Raw genomic sequence first — 24,061 nt, 5'->3', positions numbered from 1 at the left:
CTTGCTCATGGGCTTGAGACGCTTCGAACAAAGTGAGATGCTGAGTATGAAGAAGATTTTCACCAATATCTTTAAATCTCAATTGAGGAGCCGCTGAGACATCCGAAGATGAGGATTCAACCGTTGTCACTTTTGCCAAAAGGTTGATTAAGTCGTCATGACAGATGATCATGTGCTTGAATAAATATGGTGTGGAGATATCGTAAGTCCATTTGCTCGTCTGTCGGAATGAAGCTAGAGTACCGAGCAGCCAAGATTGTTGAAGATGATCGAGAACAAGATGGGTAATTTCAATAGGAAGATCTTGAAAGGTAGTTTTGGAGGGCATGTTGATAGTAGGTGTGTTGATGTAATTGCTGTGTATATAGGCAGCTTTCCGCCACCTATCTGCTTCCGAGTTAAATAAATTGTTCAAATAATTTCGGACACTCTGACAGACTGACGATATATATTTGAATAGAGGAAAGAAGTAGATTGTGGGTGAATGCAGAAAGAAGAAAAAGGAAAAGATTTCGGCTCTTTCAATCATTGGTGTGTGTAATCTTATACCCTGTTCGGCGATTTCACACACGAAAGGACATAGCGTATTTTCAAGTTTCTTCATGCGCTCGGACCATCAATCAACAATCTCAGGTCCGGATGACTTCAAGATGACTTTACCGTCTAGAAAAAGACATGATTTGTGGCATACGCAGTAAATCCATCTGTAACCATCTTTCACAGATGGAAGTGAAAACTTCAGCGCAAATCAAGGTACTGCCTCATTCTTAGTTTCGATAGCTTCATTTCTTAAAATCATAACCAAATACTGTAGTGTACGTTATGCAGGCTAGAACTCATTGCAAGATACAATGTTTCCTAGAGATGCATATAGCGATTCATCCTACAAAACGCATCTACAGGGAGATATGCATTATGAGATTTAGAACCCACTACCACAAATTTCACATGGTGGTTCTTTTTCCAATTCTTCTCCATGAACCCATTGAATTTGACCTAACCATTCTCTAGCAAATTTGACATCATATTGAATAAACATATTTCTAGCTACAGCTTTATTCAATGTCCTATTTTGACAATTTGATATAAATCTTTCAATATCTTCTTGAAATTTAATAGGATTTTCAATTTTAATTCCAGAAATAATGATTCTTAAAGGTATAATAATTTGAGATTTTTTCCATTTTAAAAAATCATTTAATTTTAATTTTAATAATTTTCCTTTAATTTCAGCATATTTTATACAAGATAATTTAATTTCTTCTTTAATTTTTTTATTAATTGTTCCATCTTTTTCTAATATTTCATTATCATTATTATATTCAATTTTGGTTTTCATTCTTCTAAAATTATATTGAAATTTAAATGAATTTGAAACATTATGACAGATAACAATTTTAATTGGTTTTCCACAGAAAAATGGCATATATGAATTATGATTCCATTCTTTTACGTATGAATTTGATTTTTTATCTAAAAGTCTAATACAAATATTTGAAGGTTTATATATATTTATAAACCATTTTAAAAACCATGTTAAAAATTCATCAGGCCACTTGTTAATTATAATTCCAAGTTTACGATTTTCATCAAAAGAGAAGTCTCTTTGTAAAGTAGGACCAACTTCTCTCATTAATTCACGAGCCACTCTGTGATATGTTAATTCATCTACTCCATCTTCGGTTTCCTTCAATAATATGACTTGGGTAATTTGTAGATGTTCTAGTACTCGATGATATCCCATAATTGGTGTGGAGACATTTTTAGGTATCTGCAGTAAAAGTTTGATAAGATTGATATGAGATATTTCCATCCTTTTATACAAGTAGGGATGTATGATTTCATAATAGGCTTTACATGTACGACCAAATACAGCTATCGATCTAAGCTGGGAAGATTGTTGCATTGTGTCCAGTACTTGAAGAACGATTTCCAGTGGCAATTCCTGGAAGGTGGTGGTGAGTCGCGCCATCATTTAGGGAGTCTTAATGTAAGTTGAACTTGTCAAATTAACGCTATATGTAATCAAAGGTCGAGTGTTGCTATGTAATGGCCAATCTGTAACATAAAAGTTCAGGACTGCGGATGATGTGATGAGGTTGTTCTTGGTATATTGCATCGTACGCTAAAGACACTTATTACAGCTTGCCCCCGCGATCGACTCAATCATATTTAAGGTTGAGAAACCTTGATAAACGAGAAATCATGTCGTACGAACATGTGTCCGGGTTTACGACATTTTATGGTGTTGAGTTGGCACATAACCAATGTATTGCTGTACCTGGACACAGTCATACAAGCGATTTATAATTTAGGTTGGCGCTCAGCGAAACCCGGTCATTACAATAAACGAAAGCCCTACGAGAGATTTAGGAAAGATATACATAAAGATCCGCTCTGAATGAGACTAGATGAGCCCCTCTTTTCGCTTGTCACATACAGTACATATTCGACGTCGATCCTTGGTGTCATATCACCGAATTCCTTTCCCAACGCCATCATTTTGATTTAGAATCTGATAGCTGTGCATGTGAGGATTCATCGTTCAGACGCAGCCTATGTCGAGTACCATTGAGATCCCGTCAGCTGACCTCTGTGTCGTATGTCTGATTTACAAACAATATAGGCTACTCACATCCACATATTTCACAAGGAGGTTCTTCCTTAACTTTGTCCCCATAAACCCATTCAATTTGTCGGATCCACTTCAAGGCATTTGGCAGACTAGTTTTCTGCTTCATCTTCTGTGACAATTCCGAGTGCATGAGCTTTACGGCTGTTTCACATCTTTCTAGCGTGTCCTGTATGATTTCCTCGATGTCATACCCATCACACCCGTCACCTTCATGTAGAATGATTCGAAGCTTGGTCGTAATTGGCGTGAGCAGGAGACATGAGCTGAGAATACCGAGATTCGAAGCCCAAGTGGTGAATGATAGATCCGAATCGTAGACAGAGACGCGCATCTCGTAACACAGAAAACATTGCACCAGGACTATGGATGTATATGCGTGATGAGCGATGACCTTGATATCCTTGGTCTTGGAGTATTGACCCAATAGCGGCAATAGAGGAAAAGACCGCAACGAGTCTTGATCAATGCCATCGGAAGCATCCTGTAAGAAGTGTATGCAGATCGCTTTGGGTTTATTGAGTTTGGCAAGTTGTGAGATAGTGCATGTGAAAAGCGAGCTGGGGTTCCTGCGGATGTGTATTTCCAGATATTTGAGATTGATGAACATACGTCGTTTCATGATCGAAGCCACCCTTCTAATGAGAATGGGCGTGTCCTTGTAAAGTGGAGGGGCGCCGTCATCAACGGTGGATTCGATCAAAGTGACCTTCCTTGTCGCTTCGAATGTGGCTATGGTCAGTCGATATCCGGAAGGAGGTGAGATTTTGGAAATAGGTGAGGACATATCTATGTCTCTGTGGGTGATGAGGGTGTCACCGATAGTCTTGAGTAGATCCATCAGCCTGACTTCGGATATTATCACATTTCGATAAATATAGGGAGTAGTAAGGGTATGGAAGATCTTGCAAGTTCGTTGTAATGAAGCTAATGAACCTAGGTGATGAGATTGTTGAAGATCGGAAAAAACCATACCGAGTAGTTCAATAGGCAATTCGGTGAGCAGCATGTTGTACAGAATTCACTTTCTTCACGAAGGGTGTAAGAGGGTTTTGAGTAGTTGAGGTAAGTGTCTCTAATCCAACAAGCTAATATGAGCGCGTGGTCACATTTTCGCTTGTTCCCAGAGCATACATTAAAAACCATGAACTCACGAAAAGTGGGTTCGAGTTTGGCTTATTCTGGGGTTCGGTACTATTTTTCGTTAACGGAAGAAGAGCAAGACAGTGTCAGGATGAATGAATCAAATGCTAATGGAAATATGAATAAAAAGAAGAAGGAATGAAAATGGAAGGGTTGTTTATCAACTTCGGCTTTGACCTCATCCTAGTCGAAACCCTGGCATCCCGCATTGTTCGCTTTTAGCGTGTAATTCAACTTCCTTCCCCTTTCCTAAAGGTAAGTCCCTTATTCCAATCTGCATTTCTCATTTCGCTATCCTCACTTCACTCTAAGGATTAAGAGGGAGTTTCACTCTCGATCAATACTCGAGTACACAATTGATTGAGAGCAGCTCCGATGGTGTAAGTCACGGCGCAGAACCTTATAATTAGGGACTTCTGTCATCAATCCTATGTAAATGCTGACATTTAACACCCCGTCCTGTCTATACAGTAGTTCTACACTTCAAAATGCTTTCCACTTCTTCAAATCTCTCTTCCCTTGGCGAAAGCGATCAATCGATCAATCACCTGTCCTGATCAGAAACACTATTTTCGATCTTCCTTATGAGATCCTTGAGATGATTGTTGAACATCTTCAAGTATCTCGCTAGCTTGGTACTTTAGCTGCATTTCAGCAAACCTCGAAGGACTTTTACTGGAAAGCTACTCCTCATCTCTTTCAGAACCTAATCATTACTTCTAACAACTTGGCAGACTTACTCAATATCCTGAGTCATAGGCTACCAAAAGCCACTATTTGGTTATGTTTGAATCCCTCAAAGAAAGGCTCATTCGATGATACGCTCCTTCCGGCGAGCAAGATCTTAACTTTTACGAAATATGTCATTTTGATCATATCACCAAAAAGACCAAAAGATCGTGATATTACTCCTAAAGAAGCGCTCGAAGTCCTATTCAAACGATTCTCGAGATCGAAAAACAATCGTATTATGCTCCCGAGTATGGATCACCTTCGGTCAATAACAATAGTGAGGATAGAAAATTTCTCTTCAACTTTTGAATGTGCTCTTCGACTCTTATCTACGACTACTAAACTGGAATGCATATGTCTCATATCGTCTGACACATCGTGTTCTTCCTCCTCGTCAATCTCAACGTATCAATGTGACACCACGAAAATTGTGATCAAAGCTTTCAAACATATCCCAACACACTTCTCGATCCATCAGCAGGCACTTGCATCAGGAAATAAGTTTCCTGTCATGTCTCCATCTCAGTCTATTTGCTTAGCTGTATCATCCCCATGGTGATTAGGCAGTCACTTCGTAATTCAAAGCATTCACTCGCCCACGGTGAATAACTTAAGGTATTTCAAAAAACACAATGACAACATGGGCAAAGTGCGAATAATCTTTCGGACTCGAGATCGTGAACCAAAAATCGACCAATGTACACAGCAGAAGTGTGGTAGCTTGATGCGCAAGATGATAACGGGCTATAAGGACAAAGGAAAAATCGAAAGTACCATTGAATTCATCAAAAGTGTTGAATGGGTAGTTGATGAAAAAGTCGAATTCGAACCACCTTGCCAAGCATGTGGAGTTAGATTGCTCTCTTCACTTAGCCATGCACCACTTGGATGACTGATCTAATAGTAATATTAGCCGCACTGAAAAGGGTAGTAGCCAAATATCGACTGAATGATGGTCATAGGACTGAGAGGATTGTGGAACCTTGGGGGCTGTTGTAAACGATGTTGCATGTAAAGAAGTAAAAGAGAAAGCGCGAGCATGCAAATTGCAATTAGTTAACGCTGTTAATCGGCATCTACAACAGGCGCAAGAGTGGAATGATATGAATCTGTTTTTTCGCCTGAGGGATGATGATCAATTAGTACTCTTTTCCTTTCACTGCGAATCCATAGCTCATATGCGCTTTGATCAAAGTGAACCAATACATTCAGCGTTTCACACTATCCCATAATCATATTCTTTCTTGCTGTCCTTTCATCGGTGTGCAAGATGGTCGGTCGCAGTTGAAGACGGACATCACTGATCGATACAATGCATGTGAGATGACATATATGAGCATATATCGACAATTGCTCAGAGACATATGATTTGTATATGCTATAGATGCTCTGGCCATCATGTCGTGAACAGTTAGTTGCGTATAGTACAATGCCAGGTATTACCTGACTACTTTATGTGAAATAATGATCATCGAAAACACGCAGCTATATGATTTTCTTCCTCTTATGACTGTTGATATTCTTTGATAATCTAGCTTGAAGGGGAATGATCCCTCCGATACCTGTCCCAGGGGGTCCATAGCCGCCAGGCAAATTATTTCGGCAAACCTAGTAGTATCCCAGGAAAAATGAGCTCGAGCCGTGGATATGAGCGATATACCGAAGAAAGCAAGTGCGAAAAAGGCAAATATGAGATAAAAACCTACAGGACATTCACCCTCTACCACCCAAGTATCTTCAACCCTCCATAATCCTTTAAGCTTCTCTTCCACTTTTATATCATCCAATTTCGGCACTTGCAACTCTTTAAACGCCTCCCATTCCGATGACTCTACATTCTGTTCTGAAAGTTGTCTTTCGCATTGCCGATTCAAATGATTTTGATAAAATTGTTGCAAGAGATCTTTCGTCCACTTTGGTGGACCTGTTCCATGTAAAGAAACCAAATGGGCTGATCTTCGGAATTCTGTATTTTGAGCAACACCTTCATTGATCGCTGCGTTGTTGCCCCTTGCTCGGGTTGATCTTCCTCTATTTGCAGTAGCGGATCCTCGTGAGCCATGCCGTCCACCTCTGTGAGGTTGTTGATCTGGATAAGGATTTGGATTTCGGCCTATTGCTGCTAGTAGGGAGGAATGAAGACACTGTGCACAGAGTATATGACCACTGAGGTAATCGTACGAATCAGCTTCCTCTCATTGACGAGGAAAAGATAACGGAAATAGGGGTCGTTATGCTCGCATGGGAAGCTGGAAAGGAAATTACGACTTACCAAGGTGTCATCACGGCTTGGTTTGGTGGACAGAAACATACCGGACAGGCTGTAGAGATGTCAGTCGGCAAGGTTTCAGATTGCATGAATATGAGAGTATATAGGAACACTCACTATAGCCTCCGGCCAGGGTATGATCCTCGTCGATATCATCTTCCACCTCGTCGCTTGCGTTCTCTTTGACAATATGCTTTATGATTTCCTCGTCATCACTATTCCGCCTTCGCTTCTCTCGTGACAAGTTGATCACTTGTATGGAGTCCTCCCTTTCATGGTTGGCGGATTCGATTGTATTTCCTTCAGATTCTTCCGAGGATTCGACTTCAATGGGTGTTACTAAAGCTCTGCCTTTTCCTTTTTCCGCAGCGGTGTATCTCTTCTCACTTAATGGTTTGTCTTCCTCAGGATTGGAAGAACCTGATGAGGATGGTGAACCAATCCTAAGATTTCGGTTTATCAGGTGTTGTGAATGGTCGGTAAGGTGTCGATTGTGTGGTACGACCCTTTGCGGGTTTTGTGAAGCTTCGTAAGCATCCATGACATCTAATATCGATTGTTGAGCTCTAGTCGGTATCGATGTATGTGGAGGACTTATCGCAGAAAGGGAGGGAGAATGATTACGGATTGTTGTTAATATGGGATGTTGAATAGGTTCTGATGGTGGAGGCGTCAAACTACTTTCCCTCGAATTTGCAATAGAAGCTGAATGTGAAGGTATATAACTTCCTCCATCGGATTCACTGAATATACTTGTAGAGCCTAAACTCTCTCTTCGAAGTATATTTGACCTTGACATGTTGTTATTATCGTTATTGGCAAAATCCATTGTCGTAGTAGAAGTATTAACATTCCTATTTCGGCTAATACTTGATGTACTTCTAAGTGATGATGCAGTTGAAGATACACTTGTACCTCTTCTACCTCTTGATGATCTTGAACTTGTACTTCCGTCTCTCAGTCTACGTCGAGGAGCTATTTGTACGTCTGCAAGAGTCGGTCTTGGTCTTAAATCTGATTCTGGTGAGTCTGGTGAATTAGTTGATCGATTTCTTGTTGATCGAAGTGGAGGTCGCATTACTTTATGCGCGAGTAAATCTTTGTATCTGCTTATCGCTCGTACCTCTTATTTATCTTCAATCGATAAATCACAAGAGACTTGCTTGGGGTGAAGAAAATGAAGGGAAGGGAAGGCCTGAATGAAGGAGAAGGAAGTGTATGGTTGACTAAGCAATATATTACTGGTAAGGTATCATAAGTGACAATGCAAGTAAAGTCTAAAAATCAAACCTCTTAATTCGGGGTTCATGTGTCATTCAACGCTTTGCTCGGTGGCGCTCCTTCATCTTGATAGGCACCCAACGAGGGAGAACCAACGGGTGGCAAAATTAGGCGAATATGGAATTATCCTTAACGGTTTTCACGCCATGCGGATCCGGTGTGATGCAACCTAAAAGTCACAACTTTCTTTGTCCTTCTTTTCATTTTTAGACTTATCAAAATATTCAAAAGGTGATATACAAATACATCACTCCTGAAAAGCTGCTTGTATAGAATTAGCAACAGCGCTAACGCAATAGCATCAACTTATACTACTAGAATACTTATCAAATAATAATACAATATGCCTAAAGTACGTGCATTGCTCTTCTCGAAGTCAAACCTAGCTAACATTCTCGATAATGACGTATAGAATAAGGGAAAGGTATGTTACACTGCCATGTAACGTCGTTAAAGGAATTGTTTAGCTGATGTTCTGATGCCCTCTTTCATCTTGCCATCTACCCTTCTATCTACACGCCGTAAAACGCAAATTATATGTTAACAGGGCGGTAAAAACAACAGAAGGGGAAAGAAGGAGGACGGAGAGAATAAGCGAGAATTGATCTTCAAGGAGGATGGTCAAGGTGAGTGCATTGTCATCCTTTTAGAATGGGACGTATCAGGGCGAAATATGCCAACCTACTTCCACTTTTCGCAGAATACGCCCAAGTGGTCAAGATGTTAGGTAACGGTCGATTAGAAGCCAAGTGCCTTGATGGTGAGACTCGATTAGCTCAAATCAGAGGTCAAATGAGGAAGAAGGTGAGTCATTGCCTTCAAGAGCTCATTTTAGTGTCAAGTGGCAGCTCTATAATCTTTTTCCATCCATGCTACACCTCCTGTAGCCAATGCTGACAGATGTGATTCTTAGGTGTGGATCGTTGTAGGAGATATCATCTTACTTTCCCTTCGAGATTTCCAGGATGATCGAGCAGATGTCATTCACAAGTACACAGCAGACGAAGCACGTAATTTGAAGACTTATGGTGAATTGAAAGACTTTACATTGGTTGAGAACGCCGAAGCTGGTAGTGACGAGGAGGAAGAGGGTATCGAATTCGAGGAAGCTGATATTGATGACATCTGTGAGTATAACTATTCAATGGACTCATCACACGTACATTTCTACTATCAGACCTCAATGCTAACTACATTGATTGTTCCAGAAAATACTCAATCTCGACTTACAACGCCGTTTGTTCGTGCTGTATACCCACATTATCTTGTGACTTACCATGCGCATGTATCCTTTTTGAAATCATCGCCTTGCTTGCCACCGTATCACGGATAGAAGCCCTCTTTTTTTCTTTCATTCCTGCGTCGGATCTCTTTCTTGGAATCCAAGCAATTTGGAGTTTTTACTTATATCGCGTAGAAGCGCAATATTTTGTGCTCTAGGAATCTCGCTTTTTGCCCCTAAGGTGAATTGGAACCGTTAGACTAACGACTTACTCATATACTCACGGTGCATATGCAGAAGAAATCCCTAGCTCGATAACCGCTCAAGGCGATGTTATGAGACCTTCTGAAGAGCTCATTACAACTGCTTTTCAGGATATTATTTCTGGCTATCAAATTGCAAAAAAACCGGAAAATTGCTAGCCCTTTACACAAGGATGATCTTGTATGATTTAGGGGATTTACAAAAACGATTTTGATGATGCAATGAAGATTTATTGAAGGACTATAAGCCTTATATTTAACTTGATTTGGGGGCTCAAAGATAATGAACCCCAATTTCGAAAATGGAAAATAGGCTTTGCTTGCGCACCTTTTTGCCAAATCGATGAATCGCTTGAAAGCCAGAAGTGAACTCCCGGCGAGGAATAACCCGGAATGTGCGACCCGCTCTTGGGTTGAGAAAGTATACCCAGCTTGTTTCGCCGGAAACACAAACTTAATTGAAGTACTCTTACGCTGGGGTATACAATTTTCAGTATGCTGATGAAAGCGTAAGGCTTTAGGATTTTCTGTAAACGTTATAAATTGATTTCCAACCTTCGGCTTTTCATTTCGCTTAAAACCCATCTTGAGACGCGTATGTTATTCACCTCAATGGACCGTTCAATAATGACTACAAGATTAGCTGATCAAGAAGTCCCCTCCAGGCATATGGCTGAAGAGGCGCTCGGTATAATCCTAGAAAAGCTAGAACAAGACAATTCAAAATCATTTTAGTCACTTCCAATCATGTTCCAAGCGATTATACATCATCGCTACTCCTTATCTATACCGCACACATAAACTTAACCAGGCAAGTCTCGTAAACCTTCTTGATCCGCTCATTCATATACCTGTGAAGACGAAGGGGATTTGCTAACCTGAAAAATTCTTCGCAGGGACGAAAGAAACTTTGTCCAAACCATGACCTGATCCGGTCCTAATTACTCATCGAGTTCGAATCAACTTACAATACGTGTACAGATGACATGTGGTGCAAAAGAAAAAGAAGATATACTTAAAAAGCCCTTTGAAGGGAAATTAGATCCTTCAACATAATGGTTATAAGCCTTGTTTCCCAATTTTTTGGAAGAACAGTAAAATTCATAATCCGAAGTTAACTGGGATCTGGGAAACAAGTGGAATGATATTTTCAAAATCAAAGAAAGTTCTTACTCCTAATCTGATTGATTCATGCTTGGTTGGATTTTTAAATATAGATCGAATCTCAATGGAAGAATTAGGAACCCAAATTGTTGTATTTTCATGTCAACCTACCGATATCTCCTCAGGATTGATTTGCAGGTCTGGAAAATTCCACTATGAAAAAGAAACAATGACAGATGAAAATGATACTGTCATAAAGGGATATCCTTTCCATTTTTGGGCTTTCCCGTATCTGATGTAGATTTCGATGATGATCAAAGTATACTGTATGCATAATAATTCCATCTCGTTGCGTCCAGATACACCTTATACAGACTACGCTATTGATAGCTAAGTATTATCATACGAATATCAATGCAATTGTTGCTACCCTTCTTCCTCAGGCTATCAGAAGATTTTGCTTGTAATACAAAGGGGAAATCCTTGCTATTGTCGTTGAGAGAGAAAGGGCAAATTATCCGCCTTAGGATCAACATTTCACAGTCTAACAAGGATGAAACAGGACTGACTATGGATAACGAACAGCCCCACTGCATCTCCACCATATCATAATATCACTCAACCTGTCCTAGCACATATGACATTTTGTTTAGAATGCTGAATTACTCATGACCCATGAAACGAGAAAGCAGTCGCGTTAAAACTACCCCGGTCGATTCACGAGCGTTTCGGTTATTGTTTAGACGGATCCACAACTTTCTTTAACATTCTTCAGACATTAGCATTCCATCATTGACTTGTTATTGTTATATGCACTTGTGATTTCCTTCAGACTTTCGAATAATCGTAACCTGTGAAAACTCACTTTCCAAGATCTGTACAAACACTCTCAGGGCAATAGTATGTTTGGAGCGATAGTAGCTGGACGACTGGTGTGAATTTTCCTCAGATATAGGTTTTAGATCTGCGCTGACAAGTAAATTTATTCTAGCCAAACGAATTTGCAGCAAATGTAAGGGTGTCTAATAGCGCTACGAGAAGGTCAGATGCTGATTCATGAAGCATGTGATTTTAGAGATGAAACCCATTTTGTATTCCCCTTAGAACAACCGTTCGAAATCAATCATTTGACCGTTTTCTTACTTGGTACGAGTAAGTCTATTTTATTCGCTACACATAATCTATACCTATAAAATAACAGTATTTGCTTCGTTGAATCCTCAAGCTGACTGGTTTCGAATGTTAAAGTACCGTTCCCAGAAGGTTATGGAGCTTCAGTACATTTCGCATGGCCAGGTTCTGAATATATACTATTAGGAGTGTAAGTTAATTACGTTTCTCTAAAAACAGATTTTTCAATTGTTGACTGAAAAACAATGTATAAAAATAGTTTGACAAATAATAAACCATCATCTATATATCGATTACGACCACATCTTCCAACTAATGTAAATATAAATCAACCTTCACCACCTGCTCAATTGGGTATAGAAATTGCTCCATTATCACAATTAGAAAATATAGCTGCACAATTATCTGGATCAAATGATAATACTGGGAAAGGTGGAGAATTAGTCAAAAAGGTTGAAGTTGGAAAAGTCGCTGAAAAGGTTGTAAAAAATGTAAGTTTGAGGAAATCATTAAGAGTGAGAGTTGATATACTGATATTTACGTCTTATGTAGCTTTTCAATTATTTACATTCTTTTGGAGGTGAAGTGAAATTAACGTGAGCTTATCAAATCGGTTATTTAGAATTACAGCTTAGCTTATTTTTGCATATATCCATTAGCCCAGAAACACCAATACCCTTATCAGTCTTTCAGCAATGGTATACTAATTTCACGAGGAAAATTGAGAATGATAGAGGTGCTGCGTTCTTGGATAGGGAGGATTAGCGATAGCTTTCCAAATAAAGGGAGCGATTTGGTCCTGATTTGAGCGGTCTAGCATAGTCTGCTTGAATGAGCAAGCGAGGGACTTGAACGAAATTTGTAAGACAACATAACATCTATCATAATGCACATTATAATACCATCATACGCAAAAATAACCCTATTACCAATAATCACATATCTTCTAGATCCTCTATCCTATATACAACTCAAATGAACAATTACCGAGAGCTTCAATATCCTAAAGTCCGTTTTCTCAGATCTGTATCTGCCCTTTGATCTCTTCTGAACTGCTCAACCTTCTCCCAGTAGTCCTCAGTCTTCACACCGCGTTCTTCATCCGAACGAGTCATGAAATCCATCAAGAATTCGGAATACGTCCATTCGTAAGGTGCACCAAATACTAATTGTTTGATCCTCTGCAACACTTTTCTAGGTTTTGTGGCTGGTTGAGGAGGATCAATTTGACCTTTATCTTTCGTTATCTCACTATATCCATTCGTACTTTCTTCATTTGTTTCGATTTGAGAGTAAGGATTAGATGGATTAGGTGGTAATTTTATAAGATCAGGTAAATTCGGTAAAAGACCTGCCCATAAATATGCTGTGAATCTAGCTTGAACTTGTGCAAGAGGGAATGGAACATTTTGATATGCTGAAACGAATCATCTAAATCAGTTGGAATTATAGCTTGATGTCAACTCGTTTCGACTCACACAAAGTAGGGAAACTTATTGTCCTATCTCCTTTCAAGAATAACAATAATTCGTCTAAACCTTCAACTCCTTGTCCTTTTATACCTCCTTCTTCCCACTTATCTCCGTTGTCCCTCTCACCAATCTTGATTTCACCTTCACTGAGCTGAGTAGTATTCCAAGGCCGATCTTCTGGTCTGAAAAATGGGAACATGAAATTATACCCTGTTGCGAAGATGATAACATCCACATCGTTTAATTCAAGATTTTCATGCGTCTTTTCATCTTCTTCGAAATGTATGACTCCCTTAGGCCGATCTGCACTAGGCGGAGATAAGTGCGATATGAGTGGAACATGCGTGATGTATTTTGCCCATGGACCTTCCAATGCCGAGTATTGAGTATATCCTGAAGTCGAAACGTAGACTATGATACGTTGTGACGGCCCATTTCCGGGGGCTGAGTCTGCCTCTTGTGTAGCCAGGTTCTCACTACCTAGTATCCTTGATATGTCTCCTCCAGATGCAAATGATCCCACCACTAAGACAGTCTTACCGTGGTAGTCCGATGCTCGATGAAAGAATCTGGAATGTATGAGTTCGCCAGGAAAGAAGCTGTAGATGTCAAGTTTTCCAGTAAGTTGGTGTAAGGTTTTCTTGTTTGGGCTAAACTCACCTCAATCCTCCCAATTTCGGTATCCAACCGTCTGAATAATGTCCATTCGAAACAACCACATAATCAAATTCTTCCTGCCTCCGATCATCATCATCTAATCCATGACTTTCAATAGTCCATCGCCGTCTAGATGGCGCATTTGCAGTGTCTGATAGGTAAACTCTTTCAACTCGAGTGGAAAACCTAATATATTGTCGAAGGGAATAGTGATCGGCGAAGGATTGGAGATATCTCTCCACGAGCTCTGAGAGTCGTTCCCCAATCAGTAAATGCAATGATAGTCAAAGAAGTGAATGTTGACTCACCTTGTTTGGGAAATAAAGGTGTATTTTCAGGGAATGGGTATCCTCTGAAAGCCATCAGATCCTATTTGAAGGAAAAAGGTAAATCAGCAGCGTCCCTCCAGATTCTGGTACAAGCGTTCAAAATGGACTGACATGAGGTAAATTCGTTCTTAGTCCTTGATACATAGGAGATGGGTTTTCTCTTGCAGGCGGATATGAGTATGTTTCCTCTACTTCATCTCTTTCACTATTCCCGTTCAGACTGCCGTTGGACTTAGAGGGCATATGGGTACGGATATTCGGTTTTGATTGATCGTCAGTCAGCCTGGAATCATCCAGGAATGCATCATCAGTATCATGTTGCGATTTTCCAAATAAAGTCAGGCTTCGAAGTGACATATAACACAAAATGACGTACCATACACCACCCACATCATCTTTACTTTCGAAAACGACTATCTCTAATTTACTTCTTTCGCTGACCTCACTCTTGCCTTCCCAGATTTCGAGTAATTGTTGTAATTGTGCTAGTCCAGATGCTCCTGCTCCTATAATACCTATTTTTGTTGTAGATTGACCATTTGACTGCTCAGTAAGTGGAATAGTCATATTAGTCAAAAACTTGGGGATAATCTGCTTGAAAATCGGTCGAGATAGATGAGACGTGGTGATGGACGATATATATACAGATAGTAGGAATACTAAGAAAGCTAGAATGAGAGATATCGATCTCAACGAAGTCTTCTTGCTAATTTCCATTCGAAATGATCATTCTCTCCAAATGGCCGATGAATCTACGGATAGAGCATCTTACTGGTATGATTATTTGTTATTTTCGGGACGTTATCCGTAATCTATTTAATCACGACTTCGATCTTTCCGTACAAACCAAATAAGCGAGTACTCGGTCCCGATCGGCTAAAGCCGCCCCGCCCAAAAACCTAAGGAGATTTATCCTGTCTGTTTAGCCTTCGAGGTATCCTATATACGGAATCTTTATTGTTCATGTCATACTATCGCCCGAGCTGTGCTGGCCGGATGGCAGCGTACGGCTGGGTATCGCTTGATCATCTATCAGGATAGGGTAGTCACACATACTGGAAATTATTCAGGAGGTCAGAATTCCACTAGGTTGGCAAATGTGACAAACATCCTTAGTCTGTGGGTTTCCTGCTCCAGTAGATGATCATCCTTTCACGTTGAAGTTGCGTTCTCTCCTTTCAGGATCGTCATACGTCCGATGTTCTCGGAATCTACGGGCTTCAATGACCTCACAGAGATAGGAACCTCCGTTGTCTTCTCGTAGCTACATGACCCCGGATGACGTCGGATTTCACATATTTTCCTGCGTTCTCGCAGAGGTCAATGGAAGACTCGAAGTCTATGAGCTCCAATGACCTCACGGAGATATTAGCCTCCATTGTTTTCTCTTACTTTCACGGCCTCCGATGATGTCGGATTTCACATTTTCCCCTTTGTTCCCACAGAAGTCAATGGATGATAAGACGTCACATCGTCGCAATTGAGATGAATCAAAGGCGAGTGAACACCCCCAAAGTCTGGTCCAGTATGATATAAGAGGCTGGATATCGCGGACGGATATCTTCCAAATTTTGACCATCGAACACACCCACAACAACACCCATCTCAACCAAAATCCTTTCGATAAGCTACATTATAAATCAAGTACAACAGCAAGATGTCTGCCCCTCATCGATGTGGTTGTTGGCCATTGCCAGAAGGGCTCCATCGATTTGAGGACACTGCGACTGTTACCATCCGCACGAAAGAGCACACAGATGATGAAACGTATAAGACAGCCATAGGTCAAACCCAACGATCAATCCCTAGGGTTACGAAAGGAAAAGGTAGTTGGAAGTTCGTGCCTCACTATCACCGCCTACCAGCAGATAAGTTCTTCGTCGACTTCACTGGAACATCGTGTGATGGTTCTGGAACGGCAACCCAAGGTCGGGTTCACAATAATGGTAAGAAGACGATCGGAGATTATGAGGTCACGGTCAAGTGGAATTGCTTTGGTAAAGATGTACCAGAATCGGGAAACCAGACTGTATCTGATGCCGTCGCGACAGTGCAATCCACCTACGAACCAGCACCATTCGAATTTGAGCACTCAGTTGGATAAGTTCACAACTTTCGTATCTCTCAAAGTTTAGTATCAGATCTGTGAAAAATTTCTAGCTGTCCTTTGACGTCATATCTTATACTCATTCATCAGATACATTATGCATTCTCTCTTTACATGACTAATCCAGGCGAACGTTATGACCAACAACCATTCTCAAGGATAATTCTAATCATTGGTATGGGTATAAATGCCATGAATCTCGTCAGCCCATACTCCCATAACTGTCATCTCTAATGTATATTCAGTGGCAAATCGCTTGATTGTGTGGAGCTCTCTTAGATGGCTTATACACAGTGAGTTCCATGCCATCGACATGTCTCGCGCAAGGATATGCCTTGTCAAAGGACCGAGGTTCAGGAAGGCGGTGAAATTGTGCCACAATGACTTACTGGACTATAGCTAGTCAATCTGAAATAGCACCGAATCCGACGCAGCGCACTCCTGCAATACAGATCCAAATGTGTGATCAGTGGACAGGCGGATTGCCGGTCCATTGCGGAACGACTAATACATCATCTCTCTACATCGTCGTACTGATCATACGTTCGATCCCTACATCTCGTGAACCTCCACATTCCGTGACCACTTCGCATTTTGTAATTGACCTGTTTTCAACCTGTTTTACCATCATCTTAATCTTATAATCAATGCATAACATACTCAATATTCATCATGCAGCAAAAAGAAGACCAGATTCAAATTGCTGTCGCTCTATACAATGCACAAGTACTCCTTCCAGAAGAAGAACGCTTATGCATAGACAATATTGCCAAATCCTTCTCAATTCCCTATATGACACTTCATAATAGAATTTCTGGTACTCATAACAACCATGATACTGCAGCTAGACACTTACAACTTCTCACAAACGAAGAGGAGACCTCACTTGTTGATTATATCAAAAGAATGTCGCTCTCTGGCAACCCACCTCCTGTTAGAACTATAAGGGAATTAGCATGTGTAATTCAGCAAAATCGCTTGGATTATGACCCAATTTTCAATCCACCACCACCTCCAGTAAGCTCAAAATGGATAAATAGATTTAGGAAAAGACACCCAGAAGTCCAGACAGCCTGGTCTCGAGCTTTGAACACATGTAGAGTGAAAGGAACTGCTCCAGAGAAGCTTGCTCCATTTTATGCTGAATTAGGAATTTTAATGGAAAAAAATCAGTACCTTCCATCCAATATTCATAATTCATAATATGGATGAAACAGGACATGGAATAGGTAATACACAGGCAGAGAGGGTAATGTTTACTTTGGATAGGAAGGAGGGAAAAAAGAAGGGTGGGAAAATTCAGAAAACATCACCTTCAAGACAGGAATGGGTAACTGCAACTGAATGTATTTCAGCAAATGGTTTAGCTCTTCCTCCTCATCTTATATTCAAGTCCAATGAGAAGAAAGAGGAAGACCAATGGGGGAGATTATTTATGGGGCTTTTATGGCAACCCCAATCAAGAGAAAAATTTCTGATTTGACCTCAGCTTATATGACTATTCAGTCAGAGAATGCTCTCCTTAAACAGGAGAACGATGATCTCAAAGCAAAGGGCACTAATCCTAGAGCTGGGGTAAACATTACCAACCTTGGACCACACTGTATATCCACACCAGATGCTTTAGAAAGGGTTGGAAGAATGGAGGAGGAAAGGGCAGCTAAAAAGCAAAAAAAGTCGGCCAAAGAAAAGGGAAACAATGCATCTAATGGGCCTATAAGAGACCCATGGCCTAACCCTTTTGTTGCCATGGCTTTGGGTGATGCAGATGAATGATATGCATGGTGGAATTGTATATTTATGTGATATATGTATAGTGAAAACTACAAAATCCGAAGTGGTCACGGAATGTGGAGGTTCACGAGATGTAGGGATCGAACGTTATGGTTTTCTTCATGACGCAGTAAGTTGTCATGGATGTCATGTGAGCTTATCACTCTCTTTTGATTCCTCAAAAAGTGCTACAAAAAGAGACGATTTCATTTTTTATGCTTTGTGTTAGCGCAGCATATACTGTGATTTGTGAAACAAGCGATTTGGCAGACTCAACCTCTTACTTCAACTTTTTATAACTCTCTACCAATCGTTCTGGGCGAAATCCATGTTCAGTTACCATTGAGTCATCGCAGCCTGCTAGTAGTATGGATTTCAATCATGATGATCTCCAAGCACTGAGATCAATGCTAGCGTATCAATACGAATCGGATCTACCATCAACAATCCGGATGAAGGTGATTATCCCACAGACCATTCTTGATGCACCTCATTCGACGGTCACGTCATGAAGGTGAAAGTGCACGAATTCTCTTTACCCAATCCCGATTCCGACCCTTCATTCTCTCAGGAAAGGTAGCGTGCACGCGACTTCAAATTCCTCATATCTATTACTTTCGTATTCATGTTTGATACTCGTACTCGTAAGCAAGTCGTACATTGTACAGATTCAGGGCTCTTCATATATCTACCTGGTCAAAGGTGAAACATATCCACACCCAGATGAATCATTCTATCTTTGTATCGAGAAGTTATTAAAGTTAGTGCAGACGGAGCAACATCGACTCAGCATTGGGTGGAAGTTAAAGTATACGCGAGAGGGTGAGACTTATTCTCACTGGTACAATAAGGGTAAGATCGGCGACAAAGAGAGTGTTATAGATGGGTTTCGTTTCTCAGTCGCGTGGGGGAAAGAAAGGCACGACTACCAAACGAAGACAGCTGGAGTTAAGGAGGGGTACAGATCTTGTAGGTCGAGCGGGAAGTATGTCTCGCCATTAGATGATGATACTACCTGACAAGAGGGGGAGGATTAAGTTTGTAATGTGAATATTCAGCCATACCTTGTATGACCGGTGTCCTGAATTGACGAGTTAAATGCAATGACAACGCTGCCGAAATATACTTGCACATGTATTGTCTTACAAGAATTGGAATTCACAAATCTTTAGATTTTCACGGTATCATGTCACAACCGACTTCTCCCTCAGGTCCCACAAAGTCAATTTTCCATCTCCCGATGTCCTAATTTCATATTCTCTCCTCTTATTCATATATATTCCATGCACTCTGAGTGTTTCTCCTGAATTGACAGGTTTATTTTCGATCAAGTCGTCAATCTCTTCACTCTCAATTCTGTCGTTCACCTTCTGCTCTTCCGGCGTTAAAGTTGCGGGTGCATGAGCCGAAGAGGATTTCGCTTTATCATCTTTATATGCTTTATGTATCGATTTCAGAAGGTCTGAGGCGCGATGTCTAACGTCTGACGATAGACTTGGCGACGCTATTATACTCGCAACTGCAAAGGGAGAGTTCCTATCAGTCATGCTAAGGTATGCCTGCTAGTTTGAGTCAGCGATCCATTGAGCGATGCTCACCTTCCCTCTGTAACGCTGATAATCCACCCATTTCTGCAGACAGTTTATCTATAGCTCGAGGCAGAGCGAACGATGCTAAAGATCGCGGCGGCGAATCAGCATATAAACCTCCATCTTTTGAGGAAGGTAAAGACCATGTGAGAACTGTTTTGATCGGTGCATGCACTTACACACTTTGGCAATTGTCCCGGAATTAGTGACTAAAGCACCCTTAGTCACCGCTAAACCCTTCGCTAGATACCCTCCTGCTATTGAAGCGGCCGCGATCTGTCAAATGATATATCATCAGATTGATTCTGCAGAAGATGTGAGGTGACCGACTTACACCTTCCAAGGCGATCGCTTCCGGTATTAGAGCTGCTCCTGCTGTTGCAGCTACAGCTCCGACTGCTATCGATAATAGCGCGATAGTTGCTGCTGATTTGAGAATCGAGTATTGGGATTTTTTGGTACCATCATCGACTAGAGCCTATGACATATTTATGAACATCAGAGTTGGTACACGCGTGATGTTTCTCGTCATAATCAGAGAATTTGATAATTCACAACTCACCTCGAGCGTGAACCACACTTTTCCTGGCTATTCAGGATAACGCATGAATATTAGCATAATCCGATTACGGTATAGAGCTGTTTAGAGGGATGTATACCTTGAGCTTTATCGTTTGTCCTGGCTGTACACTGTTCTCGAAATGAAGAGCAGTTACTTGCTTTAGACAGATATTGAGTGGATGAGCTGTGTTGTTTGTCACGCGACAAGAAGGCATACTGATTGACAGGTGGCGAAAAGGTACTACAATAAGATGTCGATGATGGCGTCGACAGATTTGAATGAAAGTATAGAAGATTCAGTCTTCACTTTTAGTAGAGTGTTTCTGTATATGTCGAATGTTCATTCAACTAATGATTATTGATGTAATAATAAACGATTTTACTTATTGTATCGTCTCCTGCGCAGACAACGACCAAATGCTGGACAACCTCCACAATTGATCATTGTGTCATATCCACGTGGTTTACCTGGTATCTCACTTACTCGCTCGGCCCAGTCTGATTTCATAGCGCACGTCCCTGAAAAGACAGGCTTAAGGGCGATCTTGGCTGGTTATTATGTAATGATTACCGCATACAGCCCGTAATGATCACACCAAGTGGAACCACTTTTCGTTAATCGATGCCTGCGACTTCTACTATATAAACAGGTAACGACGATGACTGAATGATGTTATTGCATTCGTGGACGTTATTGTTTTGTATGTACTTAAGCATTGGGAGGATTTAATCCATCTATCATCCTCATACTTGTCCAAGTCAGGTCAAGTTCTTCGACACAGGAATAAAAAACAGGCGAATTGCTCCTTACAATGGTAGCTCCACCAACCCATTCAAACGTAACAGGAAATCCAGTTCCAGAATACTACATTCATTCAGATACATTGAATTTTAGAGATACTAAAGGAAGATCATTGATCCTACGAGGAGTAAATTTATCTGGATCAGCTAAAAATCCAAATGGTCAACCTTCGCACGTAAGAGACAATTTCTGGGAATCAGCAGAAGCGGGTAAAGGAGATTTTTTAAATCGACCATTAAATCTAGAAGATGGTTCTGCAGAGATACATTTAGCTAGACTAAGAGCATGGGGATATAATTTATTAAGATATGTATTCACTTGGGAAAGTTTAGAACATGCCGGTCCGGGTAAATACGATTATGAATATATGGATTATATAATTAGAGTATTGAGAAAGTGTAAAGAGTGGGGATTCAGAGTATTTATGGATCCTCATCAGGATGTGGTGAGTTATGATTGGGGTGTTGATTCAGAGTCATCAGCCTTCACGGCTATCAGCATGTAGTCTATTCGTATCGCAATCGAGACACTGACAATGCAATTGCCAATAGTGGTCTCGATTCACCGGTGGATCAGGTGCTCCATTATGGACGTTATATGCATGTGGTATCGATCCATACGGCTTAACACCAACAGCAGCAGCTTACATCCATTGTGAATGGCCAAATGCTGATAATCCAAAACCAGAAGAATTCCCTGCAATGATATGGGGAACGAATTATACCAGATTAGCAGGTCAGACTATATGGACACTTTTCTTCGCTGGAAAAACTTTTGCTCCTAAATGCATAATAGATGGAAAGAACATTCAAGACTATCTTCAAGATCACTTTATCGATGCCGTAGGAGTTCTAGCTAAAAAGATTGCGGATGAAGCCTCGGATTTGTTAGATGAATGTATTATTGGATGGGATAGTGTCAACGAACCTGGAGAGGGTCTCATCGGACATCACGATTTGAACAAAATACCAGATGAGCAACAATTGAAAAAAGGTCCCACGCCTACTCCTTTAGAAGGTATGAAATTGGGTATGGGCCAAGCTTTGGAAGTACAAGTTTGGAATTTCGGAGCTATGGGACCGTATAGAGGTGGACATCAACTTATAGATCCCAAGGGACGGAAATTGTGGTTGGACAAGGATGATGAGCAGGTTCGTGGTGGTGGTAAATGGGGCTGGACAAGGGGTGAAAGCTGGGAGTTGGGCAAATGTAGTGAGTGACTATTGATTGAAATTCATGAAATGCTAGATCTTGGCTAACGATGTCTACTCAACTCCTAAGTATGGGCACAACACGGGGTGTGGGATCCATCAACCGGTGATCTACTCAAACCAGACTATTTCATCACTTCACCAAGCGATCCAACGCATGCAGTTGACTATGTCGCCGATTTCTGGTCCGTACATTGGCTGGCATACTCTTCCAAGATTCGAATACATCACCCCGAATCAATCCATTTCATACAAGCACCCGTAATGAAGCAACCCCCAAAATTACCTAAATCATTCTTAAAAGGAAGAGCTTGTTCTTCGCCGCATTTCTATGATGGATTAACGTTGATGACGAAACATTGGAATTGGTTCAATGCGGATGCTATAGGAGTGATCAGAGGAAAATATTGGTCGATCGTACAAGCTGTTCGAGTTGGTGAAGGAAATATTCGGAATATGATGCAGAGTGAATTAAGCGTCCTCAAGCAAGATACAGTAGATATATTAGGCAATTTTCCTACTTTAATCGGTGAAATAGGCATACCGTACGATATGGTAAGCTTTCTCCATTTTTATCATCTACAACCGCTGGCTGACTTCAGTATTGCTGTAGGACAATAAGAAAGCCTATGGTTATGTTGATGGAGGACGAGGAGAAGGCGATTATTCCAGTCAACAGCGAGCGTTAGACTGCTCGATGAACGCTTGTGATGGACCAAATGCCTTGAATTACGCTATATGGAATTACGTACCGGATCATTGTCACGAATTTAGCGACAACTGGTGAGTTTCATCTAAATTCGTTATCATGCTGAAAATTTTACTGAATTCGGTCATTTCATGTTAGGAATGGCGAAGATCTATCGCTATGGAGTAAGGATGACATACTTCGAGATACCTACAACGATGTAGGCAAATCATCCCCAAATCCATCTCTCACCGCCCCTCGCACAGCTTCTGCTACAAACTCTTCAGCGACATTAGCAGCGTCTCGATCTGTTACGCCAAAATTACCATTCACACCTGAATCCATCTTAGCTGGAGATGTACCGTCTTCTTTGATCTTAGATGGCTCAAGGGCAGTAGCAGCTTTCTGCAGACCTTTCCCAATCAAGACAGTTGGGGTTCCGGATCGAATAGATTTCGACATTCCATCGACCGAATTCAAGTACACCATTCTCGTCAATTCCGGTGATTTAGCTTCAAAGGAGGTAGCTACGGAGATATACGTTCCTTATGTTCATTATGCTTCTGGTCTCGGATTAGGTAAATCAACCGAAACTGGACGGGATTATGATAGATCACGCTTTTCGTCCAGAAACAACTCAAATGTGGATCTTATCAATGGAGATGACAATTCCAAAAAAGGAAATAATACCGATCAAACAGTAAAATCAGTCAATACCACTTCTTCTGATGAAACTACGTTGGAATTAGATATAGATGTGAAACTTTCTCACGGAACCTACGAGATAACAGGTCAAAAATTGATTTGGTACTATGATGTACCTACAAAAGGAGAAGCGAAATATGAAATTCAAATCAAACGAAATGGTGGAGCTCTTAGAAGAGATATAGGTTATGTTCAACAAGGTAGTTGGTTTGACGTATGTCCTAGTGGTTGTACTATTGCTTGAAAACTTTCTTTATTCTCATTTATCTGCCCATCTCTAATAAATCTCTTTATAATCTATTTCACGGATGCTTTTACTCTATCTATTTGTTATGTCCAATGTTGTCTATTTTAATTCTCATATATTCGATTTGGTGTATGAATTGATGT

The 24,061-nt window shown here is 40.7% G+C and overlaps 11 protein-coding genes across 11 annotated transcripts; 6 read left to right on the top strand and 5 right to left on the bottom strand.

The window, feature by feature from the left end:
- Window positions 1–922: 922 nt before the first annotated feature.
- On the bottom strand, window positions 923–1,906 carry I206_102799 (uncharacterized protein; the record flags this gene model as incomplete). The annotated part of the gene is made up of 1 exon (XM_019154903.1): window positions 923–1,906. The coding sequence occupies one exon, from the start codon at window positions 1,904–1,906 to the stop codon at window positions 923–925; it is 984 nt and encodes a 327-aa protein (XP_019012306.1).
- Window positions 1,907–2,627: 721 nt separating this feature from the next.
- Window positions 2,628–3,641, bottom strand: I206_102798 (uncharacterized protein; the record flags this gene model as incomplete). The annotated part of the gene is made up of 1 exon (XM_019154902.1): window positions 2,628–3,641. One exon carries the CDS (start codon window positions 3,639–3,641, stop codon window positions 2,628–2,630), a length of 1,014 nt encoding a protein of 337 aa, XP_019012305.1.
- A 2,351-nt stretch (window positions 3,642–5,992) lies between these two features.
- I206_102797 (uncharacterized protein) lies at window positions 5,993–7,854 on the bottom strand (the record flags this gene model as incomplete). The annotated part of the gene is made up of 4 exons (XM_019154901.1): window positions 5,993–6,115; window positions 6,214–6,673; window positions 6,780–6,828; window positions 6,894–7,854. The coding sequence occupies 4 exons, from the start codon at window positions 7,852–7,854 to the stop codon at window positions 5,993–5,995; spliced, it is 1,593 nt and encodes a 530-aa protein (XP_019012304.1).
- A 546-nt stretch (window positions 7,855–8,400) lies between these two features.
- I206_102796 (translation initiation factor eIF-1A) lies at window positions 8,401–9,390 on the top strand (the record flags this gene model as incomplete). Its single annotated transcript, XM_019154900.1, has 5 exons — window positions 8,401–8,409; window positions 8,470–8,481; window positions 8,605–8,683; window positions 8,758–8,861; window positions 8,971–9,390. The coding sequence occupies 5 exons, from the start codon at window positions 8,401–8,403 to the stop codon at window positions 9,388–9,390; spliced, it is 624 nt and encodes a 207-aa protein (XP_019012303.1).
- Window positions 9,391–11,548: 2,158 nt separating this feature from the next.
- I206_102795 (uncharacterized protein) lies at window positions 11,549–12,542 on the top strand (the record flags this gene model as incomplete). Its single annotated transcript, XM_019154899.1, has 7 exons — window positions 11,549–11,580; window positions 11,638–11,658; window positions 11,722–11,798; window positions 11,895–11,967; window positions 12,037–12,268; window positions 12,330–12,373; window positions 12,437–12,542. The coding sequence occupies 7 exons, from the start codon at window positions 11,549–11,551 to the stop codon at window positions 12,540–12,542; spliced, it is 585 nt and encodes a 194-aa protein (XP_019012302.1).
- A 230-nt stretch (window positions 12,543–12,772) lies between these two features.
- Window positions 12,773–14,802, bottom strand: I206_102794 (uncharacterized protein; the record flags this gene model as incomplete). The annotated part of the gene is made up of 6 exons (XM_019154898.1): window positions 12,773–13,194; window positions 13,256–13,848; window positions 13,910–14,153; window positions 14,215–14,275; window positions 14,347–14,518; window positions 14,612–14,802. The coding sequence occupies 6 exons, from the start codon at window positions 14,800–14,802 to the stop codon at window positions 12,773–12,775; spliced, it is 1,683 nt and encodes a 560-aa protein (XP_019012301.1).
- Window positions 14,803–15,892: 1,090 nt separating this feature from the next.
- I206_102793 (uncharacterized protein) lies at window positions 15,893–16,339 on the top strand (the record flags this gene model as incomplete). The annotated part of the gene is made up of 1 exon (XM_019154897.1): window positions 15,893–16,339. One exon carries the CDS (start codon window positions 15,893–15,895, stop codon window positions 16,337–16,339), a length of 447 nt encoding a protein of 148 aa, XP_019012300.1.
- A 675-nt stretch (window positions 16,340–17,014) lies between these two features.
- On the top strand, window positions 17,015–17,545 carry I206_102792 (uncharacterized protein; the record flags this gene model as incomplete). Its single annotated transcript, XM_070202623.1, has 1 exon — window positions 17,015–17,545. One exon carries the CDS (start codon window positions 17,015–17,017, stop codon window positions 17,543–17,545), a length of 531 nt encoding a protein of 176 aa, XP_070058724.1.
- Window positions 17,546–17,836: 291 nt separating this feature from the next.
- I206_102791 (uncharacterized protein) lies at window positions 17,837–18,118 on the top strand (the record flags this gene model as incomplete). Its single annotated transcript, XM_019154896.1, has 1 exon — window positions 17,837–18,118. One exon carries the CDS (start codon window positions 17,837–17,839, stop codon window positions 18,116–18,118), a length of 282 nt encoding a protein of 93 aa, XP_019012299.1.
- A 1,181-nt stretch (window positions 18,119–19,299) lies between these two features.
- On the bottom strand, window positions 19,300–20,480 carry I206_102790 (uncharacterized protein; the record flags this gene model as incomplete). The annotated part of the gene is made up of 6 exons (XM_019154895.1): window positions 19,300–19,634; window positions 19,714–19,788; window positions 19,884–19,980; window positions 20,039–20,182; window positions 20,267–20,293; window positions 20,364–20,480. 6 exons carry the CDS (start codon window positions 20,478–20,480, stop codon window positions 19,300–19,302), a joined length of 795 nt encoding a protein of 264 aa, XP_019012298.1.
- Window positions 20,481–21,077: 597 nt separating this feature from the next.
- Window positions 21,078–23,915, top strand: I206_102789 (uncharacterized protein; the record flags this gene model as incomplete). The annotated part of the gene is made up of 5 exons (XM_019154894.1): window positions 21,078–21,512; window positions 21,619–22,279; window positions 22,349–22,833; window positions 22,892–23,061; window positions 23,126–23,915. The coding sequence occupies 5 exons, from the start codon at window positions 21,078–21,080 to the stop codon at window positions 23,913–23,915; spliced, it is 2,541 nt and encodes an 846-aa protein (XP_019012297.1).
- Between the last annotated feature and the right edge of the window lie 146 nt (window positions 23,916–24,061).

The sequence above is a fragment of the Kwoniella pini genome, chromosome 3 (assembly GCF_000512605.2).
Source record: "Kwoniella pini CBS 10737 chromosome 3, complete sequence".
NCBI lineage: Eukaryota > Fungi > Basidiomycota > Tremellomycetes > Tremellales > Cryptococcaceae > Kwoniella > Kwoniella pini.
Note: the sequence above shows the minus strand (reverse complement) of the source record. Positions and strands in the feature narration are given on the sequence as shown.